Below are 12,939 nucleotides of genomic sequence, written 5' to 3'. Positions count from 1 at the left end.
AGCTATAACAACCTTAAGGAACTGTTTACTATTTACCTGTGCTGTGCACTACATGCAGTTTAGAATTGTATTTATGGTAACATTTTGTTTTAGGTGCTGTGTGTGGGTGCACTGTGGTCCAGTGGAACATTGTCTCCTTTGGTTGGGTATATGTACAGTCAGATGACAATAAATTTGAAATAAAAACTTTTCACAGTCGCTTGATACTCCTGACAATAAAAAAACAGCATGACCAATACTAAACAGGTACCTTTAACACTCGATAGGCCTCTTCCAGCACAGCTGCTTTATCTGGCGATAAGTTAATCACGCAATTAGATCTGAAAAGAAAAATTATAAAATTTTATAATATTACCAGCAGTATCAGTGGTCTACGGCACTCACGGAGCCCAAATCAATCGAGACTAAGAGTGAAGGGACTATTCCAGTCGCAGTGTTTAAAGCAACACAGTAGAACCACGGACATAGCTGCAAATGCATCCACGAGCTTAACATAAGGCATTAAATCCTTCAATTTGTTTTATTGCATTGAAAGAATCAGTGGAAATCCACAGGAATGCATTGATTATAAATCTCATTTGCTTCACAGTCAGAAGTTTTAATAACATTACCCTCCTAAACCCCAAAAATATCGGCAAAGTCTATAATAACATTTGTACAATGACACAGCATAGCAACCAGGGTAAGATTTTAGTGTCAGTGATTGGAGTTCAATCCCACTACTGTGTAAGGAGTTTGTACATTCTCCCCATGACGGCACGGGTTTCTTCTCGGTGTTCCAGTTTCCTCCCACGTTGTGGGCTGTGTTGGCTCCGGAAGCACGGCAACACTGTGGGCTGCCCCCAACACACTGACTGTGCTGGTCATTGATGTAAATGACGTATTTCACCGTATTTTTCAATATTTCAATCTATCTGTGACAAATAAAGCTATTTTGTTTTAAATCATCTTTAAATCTGTGGAATTCACTGCCAAAGACAGCCGCTCAGGCCAAGTAATTCAGTATATTTAAGGTAAGGTTGATAGGATCTTGATTAGTAAGGGTATCAAAGGCTATGGGGAGAAGACATGGAGCGGGATAATAAATTAGCCATACTTATTTGCTCTGCCATTCACAATGGGCAAATAGCCTAATTCTGACCCTTTGTCTTATGGTCTTATTGTCTAAATCAAATAGACAAATATAAATCCATCATTAATCTACCACTGAAAATTAAACACTGCAAAAACTGCAGTTTACGAAGAAATAATTTTGTCAATCCTATTTTACAGAGAAATGAACAGAACAGAATTGTGGATACAATGGACATCTGTCGCTTTTCTATCCCGAAAGCGCTTACTCAGCAAATTCCTGCCATTACTTATCTCATCTATCGCCTGTTCAGAGTTAAACAACACCAGTGGGATGTGTCAGAATCCAAGGAATGGCAGTGGATGCAGTGGATGCATTGGGAGGGGCACAACACTGCACAGAGGTATAAATCTTGCAATCATCTGATACTGTTTCCCAAAGCCACGTACTGTTGCACTACAGCACAGAAAGGGGCCTTCCGACCCATCTAGTCCATGCCGAACTGTTACTCTGTCTAGTCCCATCGACCCGCACCTGAGCCATAGCTCTTCATACCCCTCCCATTTATGTACTTCACTAAACTTCTCTTAAGTGTTAAAAATCAAACTGAGAACCAACACTTCTACTGGCAGCTCATTTAACACTCTCACCACCCTCTGAATGAAGATGCTCCCCTCAGGTTTCCCTTAAATATCTCACCTTTCACACTTAACCTATGATCCCCAGTTCTAGTCTCACACAATCTCTGTGGACCCTATCCATGCTTCTCATAATTGAGTGTACCGCTATCAAAACTCCTTCATTCTCCTACACTCCAGGAAAAAAGCCCACACCTATTCAACCTTTCCCTATAACCCGGGTCTTCAATTCCTAGCAGCATCCTTGTAAATCTTCTCTGTACCCTTTCAACCTTGTTTCCTGAAGGTAGGTGACTAGAACTGCACAATATTCTCCAAACTAGACCTCACCAACATTTTATACAATTTCAACATAACATCCCCACTCCTGTACTCAATACTTTGATTTATGAAGGCCAATATCCCAAAAGCTTTCTTCACAACCTGTGACACCTCTTTTAAAGAATTATGGATCCATATTCCCAGATCCTTCTTGTCCAAAATGTCACAGTGAAATACAGCGACATGCTGCAGGCTGCTTACAAAACTTCTAAATATTAATTACTCTCTGTGAAATCTGCAGCATGTAATTTTCCTTTAAGCAACATACTTTTGATTTTTCAAAGCTCAAACAAATTACAGGGTTGTATACTGTGACAAATAAGCACTCTGATAATAAACATTGACCTCTGTTCTCCTCTCATACTCCTACACTCAGGGAAAAGAAGTGGCCAGTTTGCCACATTTTCCAAGTGTTCCTTCTGGGGAAAACAACTCAGCTGTTCAAAAAGGGGGAAGCTCACATGATTAAAAAAAATTTCTATAACCCACAGGATTACTCTGACCCTAGGCAGCTCAAAGGTAAAAGCCAGGAAAGTTAAACTACAAAATACCAGAAGAAATGAAGTTACTTTTTAAACGTACATAATAATATCAAAGGTATTATCTTTCAATCCAACATCACCAAGGTTTTCAATGTATCCTTGAAGGAAATCCACATTGGGTTTACTGAAGCCAAACTTCTCCGTGTGATAGTCAATAAACTTCCTTGCCAGTTGTACCTGCAGGACAAAACTCAACAGGTAAACAAGAACGTTCCTCATAGCGAAAAGTTTCCAACCCAAGTTATTTATCAGAACATTATACATTAAGAGGCATAAATTGAGTGGACAGCCAGAACTTTTTTTTACCCCAGGGCAGAAATGGCTAATATGAGGAGCAGAGCTTTAAGATAATTGGAGGAAAGTATAGGGGGGGATGCTTTTAGATAGGCAAATGGATGGAAGAAAACTGGAGGGCTATGTAGGAGGGAAGAGTTAGATTGCAAGATCAAAAGTTCAAAGTAAATTTATTACCCAAATTACATATATGTCACCACATACAACATTTTCTTGCAGGAAAACTCAATAAATCCATAACAGAACAATACCAATAAAAAAAACTATGAAAGACCGCACCAACTTAGGTGGTCATGCAATGTGCAAAAGACAACAAACTGTGCAAATACAAAAAGAAATAATAATAATAAGTAAGCAGCACTCCGCCTTCTACCTGTGGACATGTAAAACACAGTGTCTTTCTGTCTGCCTTTAATTTCTCCCTTTCCCGACTTAAAACTTTGACATTTTAACTTTATTCAGTCGTATCTTTCAAAGTGATCATTATAACTATGGCTACCTTGAGAAGCGCTAAAAAAATTCCCAATACTGGTAGTGATAAATCTAAAAGAATTGACGAAGCTTCTGAAGAGCCAGCCTGGGTTAACAGATCAGAGACTCAAATGAGCTCTATTGTCACTGAATTAACTCAACTAAAAGAAAGTCTTCTTCCTTTGGAGGGAAAAATTGATTCTTTGAGCTTGGATCTTAAAGAAGTAACTCGTAATGCGGCTGATATTTCTTCTCGTTTGGAAAAAGCACAATGGCGGATTGTTGATTTGGAATCTCGTTCTCGTCATTATAATATTCCAATTGTTGGATTGAAAGAGAAATCACAATCTGCCGACATACTGGACTATTTCGCTAAAATGTTTCAATCTCTATTTCCTGAGGCATTTTCACAATTGCCCGACATTGAAATACCCCACAGGGTTGGAACTCCAAGACAAGGTAAAAACAGACATGTTATCGTGTGTTTCCTCCGTATTTGACATAAAGACCGTATTATTAAACTGGCAAGAAAACAAAGACTGTTTAAATTTCAAGGCTCTGAGATTCATTTCTTTCAAGATTTTCCACGTGAAGTTGTTCAGCAACGTTCCAGATTCGTGACCGTAATGCGAATGGCCTTTCAAAAACAGATGTATCCCTTCCTTCTTTATCCAGCTAAATTAAGGCTTCTCGCTAAAGACTCTGGGGTTCGTATCTTTGAGGATCCAGCTGACGCACTGCGTTTTATTAATTCTCTCCTGGATGAGTCCGAAGCCTGAAGTTTAAAAGACTTCAGTTATTCGATCGTTTTGCGATACAAGGAATGATGAGATCAGAAGAACTGAGAAGCACAGCAAGTCTTGGTATTAAAAAGTACTTTTATCTTTGAAATAGACTGGTTTGGACAGTTTTAACTTCAGAAGATATTTCATGGGATTTATTGGAAGATTGTAGAAACTTTAAACCATTTAGAATTTCTTTCTGTTTGCTATATATATGAATTAATTGTTTCTTTTTGCTTTGTATGGCTTTGATAAGAAATTTTAACTACTATTTTTGGAAGTGCTTTTTTTCTTATCTAATGTTATGGTTACTTTCTAAATTGAAGGCCGTTTCTGTTAACTGTTTTCTCTAATTTATTTGTAATGGGTTGTATGTCGACTGTAATGAGTTGTATACCCGGGAAAAGGAAACAGATTACTTTTTTTTATTTGTACCTTTTACTTAGGCAAGTGGAGTTCAGAATTGCTTCTATGCATTTCTTGGGGCTTGCATCGATTAATATCCACTTATTTCTGGGCTTTGTAGGTTGGGTAGGGTTTTTCCCTTTTTTTTAATTTCTATTTTTTATTCCCATTATGGAATTCCGGAGCGTACACAAATTATTATCACTGTTGTTTAACACTACCATTCAAAATTTCCTTATCCTGACATGTGTTTAACTGTTTTCTTTACGTATAAAGTTTCATGATGTTAGTTAAACAGTTAAATGTTTTAAGTTGGAATGTCCGTGGTTGGAATCATCCTATTAAGCGTAAGAAAACATTTAAAATTATTAATCAATTCCAACCTGATATAATCTTTGTACAAGAGACACATGTCAAATTATGTGATAACAATCGATTTTTTAAATTTTGGAAGGACCCTCAGATTCATGCAAACTCTCAAAGTAGATTAGGGGTGTTTCCATTTTTATTGATTCCAATATTCCCTTTAATCAGGAGGATATTATATCTGATATTAATGGTAGATATTTGATTGTTAAAGGAACAATTTACAATAAGAAAATGGTTTTGGTTAATATATATGGACCAAATACCTTTTTGTTGGGTTTGTGGAACAATCTATGTTCCGTGCCTATTCTGGTATCCGTCCCCCACTTTTCCTTCGCTACATCGACGACTGCATTGGCGCTGCTTCCTGCACGCATGCAGAACTCGTTGACTTTATTAACTTTGCCTCCAACTTTCACCCTGCCCTCAAGTTTACCTGGTCCATTTCCGACACCTCCCTCCCCTTTCTAGATCTTTCTGTCTCTGTCTCTGGAGACAGCTTATCCACTGATGTCTACTATAAGCCTACTGACTCTCACAGCTATCTGGACTATTCCTCTTCTCACCCTGTCTCTTTCAAAAATGCCATCCCCTTCTCGCAATTCCTCCGTCTCCGCCGCATCTGCTCTCAGGATGAGGCTTTTCATTCTAGGACGAGGGAGATGTCTTCCTTTTTTAAAGAAAGGGGCTTCCCTTCCTCCACTATCAACTCTGCTCTTAAACTCATCTCCCCCATTTCACGTACATCTGCTCTCACTCCATCCTCCCGCCACCCCACTAGGAATAGGGTTCCCCTGGTCCTCACCTACCACCCCACCAGCCTCCGGGTCCAACATATTATTCTCCGTAACTTCCGCCACCTCCAACGGGATCCCACCACTAAGCACATCTTTCCCTCCCCCCCCCCCGCTTTCCGCAGGGATCGCTCCCTACGCAACTCCCTTGTCCATTCGTCCCCCCCATCCCTCCCCACTGATCTCCCTCCTGGCACTTATCCGTGTAAGCGGAACAAGTGCTACACATGCCCTTACACTTCCTCCCTTACCACCATTCAGGGCCCCAAACAGTCCTTCCAGGTGAGGCAACACTTCACCTGTGAGTCGACTGGGGTGATATACTACGTCCGGTGCTCCCGATGTGGCCTTTTATATATTGGCGAGACCCGACACAGACTGGGAGACCGCTTTGCTGAACATCTACGCTCTGTCCGCCAGAGAAAGAAGGATCTCCCAATGGCCACACATTTTAATTCCACATCCCATTCCCATTCTGACATGTCTATCCACGGCCTCCTCTACTGTAAAGATGAAGCCACACTCAGGTTGGAGGAACAACACCTTATATTCCGTCTGGGTAGCCTCCAACCTGATGGCATGAACATCGACTTCTCTAACTTCCGCTAAGGCCCCACCTCCCCCTCGTACCCCATCTGTTACTTATTTTTATGCACACATTCTTTCTCTCACTCTCCTTTTTCTCCCTCTGTCCCCTGAATATATCTCTTGCCCATCCTCTGGGTCACCCCCCCCTCGTCTTTCTTCCCGGACCTCCTGTCCCATGATCCTCTCGTATCCCCTGTTGCCTATCACCTGTCCAGCTCTTGGCTCTATCCCTCCCCCTCCTGTCTTCTCCTATCATTTGGATCTCCCCCTCCCCCTCCAACTTTCAAATCCTTTACTCACTCTTCCTTCAGTTAGTCCTGACGAAGGGTCTCGGCCTGAAACGTCGACTGCACCTCTTCCTACAGATGCTGCCTGGCCTGCTGCGTTCACCAGCAACTTTGATGTGTGTTGCTTGAATTTCCAGCCTCTGCAGAATTCCTGTTGTTTGGACCAAATACTGATGATTCTTCATTTTTTAAAGATATTTTTGCTCTACTACCTGATTTAAATGAATATATGTTATTAATAGGTGGAGATTTTAATATTTGCTTAAATCCCTTGTTAAATAAATCATCTAGACATCAACTCCCTAATCGTTCTGCATCACTTATTAATTCCTTTTTAATTGATTATGGTTTAATTGAAGTCTGGAGACATATGCATCCTACTGATAGAGAATATTCCTTTTTTTCCCCACATGTTCCTAATAAGTATTCCAGAATCGACTATTTTATAGCCGACCCTCGACTTTTACTTAACGTTCAGAAATGTGAATATGATGCAATTGTTATTTCTGATCATGCTCCTTTAAATTTAATATTTGATTTGAAAGATGTTATTTCTACAAGACCACCTTGGTGTTTTCCAGAACATTTGTTACAAAGTTCAGATTTTGTTGAGTTTATTGAAACTCAGATAAAAGAGTTTTTTCTCTTTAATAATACAGGAAACATCTCAAAGTTAGTAATTTGGGATACGTTAAAAGCTTATTTACGTGGTCAGATTATTTCTTATTTAGCTAAGTTGAAGAAACAGACAAGAATAGAATTTGATAAAATTGCTAAACAAATTAAAAGAATTACATAATTTCAATGCAATCTTTCCAAACGTTGAATTGTTTAAAAGAAGAGTGGAACTACAATCACAATATAATTTACTATTAACTTATCCTATTGAAGGATATTTGCTTAAATTAAAAAGTCAGTTTTATATTTTTGGGGATAAAAATAATAGGCTATTAGCTTCCCAATTAAGGGTTGCTAAAGCTAAAAGACAAATGTTAAAAATTCGTAAAGATAATGGAGATATAGTAAGTAATTATGAAGATATTAATAATATCTTTCAGGATTTTTATTCCGATCTTTATAAATCTCAGTTTCCAGCAGATCCCTCTGAAATGAAAGCTTTTTTATATAAGATTAAATTTCTTCAAATTACTGCTGAAGATCAACAGACCCTTAATGCTCCAATTGTTGAGCATGAAATTCAGAAAGCTATATGGTCAATGCAATCAGGTAAAGCTCCTGGACTCGATGGTTATTCGGTAGGATATTACAAAAAATTTGAAAAATTACTTTCTCCATACCTTTTGGAAATATTTCATGAATCTTTTGAGAAAGGTAATTTACCCTGTTCTTTTTATGAAGCTTCGGTTTCTTTAATCCTTAAGAAAGATAAAGATCCTACTGAATGCTCATCTTGTAGACCTATTTCGCTATTAAATGTGGATGCTAAAATTCTTTCCAAGATAATGGCTAACCATTTGGAAAACATTTTATCTAAAATTATCTCTGTGGATCAAACAGGCTTCATTAGAGGCCGTTACTCTTTTTCTAATGTTCAGAGATTGATGAATATTATTTATTCACCATTATCCAAAACACCCCAATGTGTTATTTCTCTGGATGCAGAAAAGGCATTTGATAGAGTTGAATGGACTTATTTGTTTAATGTATTAGAGAGATTTGGCTTTGGTAATAATTTTAATGTGGATTCAAATGATCTAAGAACCCTATCACTACCGTTACTACTAATAATCTTAGGTCTCCCTTTTTTTTTTAACTTTCACGAGGTACTTGACAAGGGTGTCCATTAAGTCCTTTATTATTTAATCTCGTATTGGAGCCTTTGGCTATAACAATTTGTGAAGCTAAAAATATTCATGGTATTTCTATAAATGGAACCATACATAAGATTTCTCTTTATGCAGATGATCTTTTGGTTTATATCTCGAATCCTGAAGAATCTATTCCTAATCTTTTGGAATTGTTAAATGATTTTGGAAAATCTTCAGGATATAAACTTAATTTAAATAAAAGTGAATTGTTCCCTTTAAATGTTCCTGTTTTTATACATAAGGATATTCCATTTAGAATTGTGAATTCTTTTAAATATTTGGGTATCATCATTACAAAAAAAATAAGGATCTTTATAAAGCTAATGTAGTTCCTTTATTGGACTCTATGAAACAATTATTTTCTAGATGGAATCCTCTTACACTTTCTTTAATAGGTCGTATTCATGTCATGAAAATGATGATTTTACCTAGATTTTTTATATATTTTTCAAAATATATCTATCTTTCTAACCAAAAAATTTTTTCATCAAATTGATTCTACTATTTCGTCCTTTATTTGGAATAATAAAAAACCAAGAGTTAATAAGTTTCATTTACAAAACTCTAAAAAAGAGGGTGGACTCGCGCTACCTAATTTAAGATTGTATTATTGGGCTGTTAATATTCGACAATCATGTTTTTGGTTATATTGGCTCGATAAGAACCAAAAACCAGCTTGGATTGATTTAGAATTTAAAGCTATTAATCAATTTTATTTAACTTCACTATTAGGAGCTCCATTACCTGTAAAACTTGCTAAAATTTCCAATTTAAGTTTCTACCCTGTTATTAAACAGTCCTTATGGATTTGGTTTCAGTTTCGCAACTCTTTTAATTTTAAACAATTTAAATTGTCTAGTCCTGTATTTCGAAATTTGCTATTTGAACCTTCAATTACTGAACCCATCTTTCTTTTATGGAGAATTAAGGGGATTTGTTCTTCTGCAGATTTATTTAGTGATGGTCGATTGATGTCTTTTGAAGAGTTAGTTAGTAAATATTCTCTCTCACACACACATTTCTTGCAATATTTACAGGTTAGACATTTTTTACAAAAATATGTTTCTACGTTTCTATATATGCAAGAATCTGATTTGTTGGACACTATTTTGAATATGAATCTCTTAGTAAGAGGCTCCATTGGTAGAATTTATAATTTATTTTTACTACAAAAAGATAACCTCCCACTAAAGATTAAACAAGATTGGGAGAGAGAACTTAATATGACTTCTGTTAATGAAGATTGGTCACGAGTCCTGAAAATGGTTAATTCTTCTTTGATATGTGCCAATCATTGTTTAATTCAGTTTAAAATTGTTCACCATTATTTATCAAAGGAGAGGCTATCTAAAATATTTCCTAATATAGATAATTATTGTGATAGGTGCAAAAATGAAGTAGCTACTTTGTCACATATGTTCTGGTCATGTCCCTCGTTGAAATCTTTTTGGAAATCTTTATTTTCTACAATTTCTAAAGCTTTAAAAATTAATTTACAACCTAATACATTGCCTGTTCTATTTGGAATAGCTCCGCATCATATTCAAGGTATTTCATTTTCAAAACAACATATAATTGCATTCGTTACGTTGTTGGCAAGAAGAGCTATTTTACTGAAGTGGAAAGATACCTCTGCTCCTACACTAACTCAATGGTTTTTCCAAGAAATGTTATCTCTTAGTTTGGAAAAAATTAGAAGTAGAACTTTTGATCCCCAATTTGATTTTGAGAGAAGGTGGGGCTCTTTTGCTAAATATTATCATTTAATTTGAATCAATTTACATGGTTTCCTTCCAATTTTATGTTATATAAATGTGATTTGGTGGTTGTTGTTTTCTTTTTCTTCTTTTACATATATATATATGATTGTAAGACGTACTGCTCCGGGAGTTGGTTCCTAATGGTTTTTTTTTCCCCTTTTTTTGTTTTATAGTTAGTGGGGTTTTTTTTAGTTAGTTGGAGTTCTCTTTTTTCCTTTTTTCTTTTATAAAAAAAATTTTTTTCATTAGCATATACAAGTTTCCCCCGCCATCCGAAGGTACAGCGTTCCCATGAAACGGTTCGTAAGCCGAAATGTCGTAAAGCGAAGAAGCAATTACCATTTATTTATATGGGAAAATTTTGTGATCCAAAAATAACCTACCAAATCATGCCAAATAACACATAAAACCTAAATGAACAGTAACATATAGTAAAAGCATGAGAAATACACAGCCTATATAAAGTAGAAATAATTTTCCACAATCATTATTGCACTGTTCTCCGTAGCGAAAATCTCACGCAAGCGCCGTCAGCAGAAAATCTCACGCAAGTGCTGTTGGCAAAAACACAGCGCAAGCGCTTTCCAGTAACCTTTAAGCTATGAAGCTGCCAAATCATACCAAATAACACGTAAAATAACACAGCCTATATAAAGTAGAAATAATATATGTACAGTGTAGTATCACTTACCAGAATTGGTTCAGCACCGAGCATACTGATGATGGTGTGTTAGACTGAGTCGTCGCAGCTTGGGTGGTGCAGTGGCCCCCACCCTCTGAGCTGACGACCGATACATTGCCGCGAAGCATGCAGAGGTGCAGCGGTAGCCGGGAGGCACACAGCACATCTTTAAGAAAAAAGCCGAAACAAACATGCTAATTAATTAGGTGCCGGCCGGCACGTGATTGTCAGCCCAGATCAATGCTGATTTCCGATTGTGTCATCTCTGATCTGGGCCGACAATTACGTGGCGGGTGGCACCTAATTAATTAGCATGTTTATTTCGGCTTTTTTCTTAAAGATGTGCTGTGTGCCTCCCGGCTACCGCTGCTTTCTCCGCAAATCGTTATCTGTCCGTGGCCTGGGGGTCGGGGTGGTGGGACACTGGGGTGTCATCTCATCGTCATCTGTTTCCATTAGAGCAGGCAGCTCATCTTCTCCTATGACTGCCCACCTCGATATCGAAGATCGAGGTTCGTCGTCTGCTGTGGCTGATGTGGAAGGCTTGCTTGACTGCTGAGCCTCGCGCATTTTTCTATCACACAGTTCTTTGTAAGGACTCAAACCATCTTGCAAATATCCCCTAAACCTACATACCCTTTCAAAATTAAAGTCGTACTTTATCATTGCAGCGAAAATCTCACACAGTTGCTTCACGTTCAGTTCGCTATTGCATTTGGTTTCGATTGTTATCCTTTTTTCTTCCAATTGCATCAGCTCTTCATCTATCATATCTTGGTCATGGGATGCCAAAACCTCTTCAACATCAGCTTCGTCAGCTTCCACAAGCCAAACTCACTTTGTCCTTGCTTCGTTCACCACGATCGAAACGCTTAATTATGTCTACTTTTACGCTAAGTGAACACCCTTTTCTGATACCATAGAACTCATTTTGCAAACGGCTGCTCACAGAAACGTGTTTCAGCAAGGCCAGCGGGAATGCTGTTCCGAATCCGGGGAGAGTGGCTGCTCGGGGCACACGCTGATTTTTTTTCCCGTAACAGTGAAAACACCTTCTGAAAGCGAAAACAGGGTACTAATGTAGGTCTTTCGTAACAGTGAGGTTTCGTAAAGTGAACGTTCGAAAAGCGGTGGTGGGTAAATGATAAGGCACCAGAGGGAAGTCTAAGTCTTTTCCAAAGTAATGTTGTGGGAGTCGTCATCCCCGCTGAGGGAGCAGGTTGGACTTGATGAGGTTTCAGCTGAAAGTCTGGAGGGCAAAGCTGAAGGGTGAAGTCCAGAGGTAGAAAGCTGGAAAGGTCAAAGAACAAAGATGAAGAATTCATCGGTAGAGGCCCAAAGGTAGAGACTGCAATTCCAGGCCAGAGACTGGAAGTCGGAGGCCCAATGTCTGAAAGACTGAGACCAAGTACAGGCGGCTCGGAGGCCTATCCTGGGTTTGAAGGCTTGGGTTTGCTGTGCTCTGCACTCTGCCGTGTTGTTCTGATAAACATGGTGGGAATGTTATGTTGGCACCAGAACACATGGCCACACTCGGATGCTGCCCCCGTGCCCTCCTTTGTTGTTAACGCAAACAACTCATTCCACTGTACGTTTGATACACGTGATAAATACATTTCAATCTGAATCCGAACATGGGAATGTCAGGCTAGTTTTTGTTCAGTCTGCAGTGGGACCAGGACTCTCAATGGGCTGGTTCCGAAATCAGCCCTGATCAACACCCACATAAGAAACTGTAAGCTTCGGGTCTCTTTCGCAGTGTTAACGGAGAATGACGACTTGTTCATTTTATGTTCAGTATTGATGAATAATACTCTACTGAGAAAGCCTAGCATGCATTTGGAGATGTTAAACAAAGTCAGGTAAAAAATGATTACTGCCCTGAATCACCAATAAAGACAAGGTTTCTATGTTAGAGATGGTGCAGGATGCTGCCTGAACTAGAGAGTACGTCTTTGGAGGAAAGGTTGAGTGAGCTAGGGCTTTTCTCTTTGGAGCAAAGGAGGATGAGAGGTGACTTGACAGAAGTGTACAAGGTGAGAAGTGGCACAGATCGAGTGGACAGACAGAGACTTCTTCCCACTGCGGCAAGGGCTAGGACACGAGAA

General features: G+C 38.5%; 1 protein-coding gene across 2 annotated transcripts in view; it reads right to left on the bottom strand.

Annotated features, from left to right (window-relative positions):
• Positions 1 to 12,939, bottom strand: part of as3mt (arsenite methyltransferase) — a 63,795-nt gene that overhangs the window by 29,810 nt on the left and 21,046 nt on the right. The window contains exons 6-8 of one of the 2 annotated variants that reach the window (XM_063071297.1): positions 6,574 to 6,711; positions 2,614 to 2,750; positions 251 to 320 (exon numbers count right to left, since the gene is read on the bottom strand). In XM_063071297.1, coding sequence (XP_062927367.1) covers positions 251 to 320; positions 2,614 to 2,750; positions 6,574 to 6,711 — 345 coding nt within the window. The remainder of the gene's footprint in view (positions 1 to 250; positions 321 to 2,613; positions 2,751 to 6,573; positions 6,712 to 12,939) is intronic. The other variant, XM_063071298.1, reaches the window with a different exon arrangement.

This window comes from Mobula hypostoma, chromosome 19, assembly GCF_963921235.1.
Source record: "Mobula hypostoma chromosome 19, sMobHyp1.1, whole genome shotgun sequence".
NCBI lineage: Eukaryota > Metazoa > Chordata > Chondrichthyes > Myliobatiformes > Myliobatidae > Mobula > Mobula hypostoma.
The sequence above is the reverse complement of the archived record's forward strand: the minus strand, read 5'-3'. Positions and strand labels throughout refer to the sequence as shown.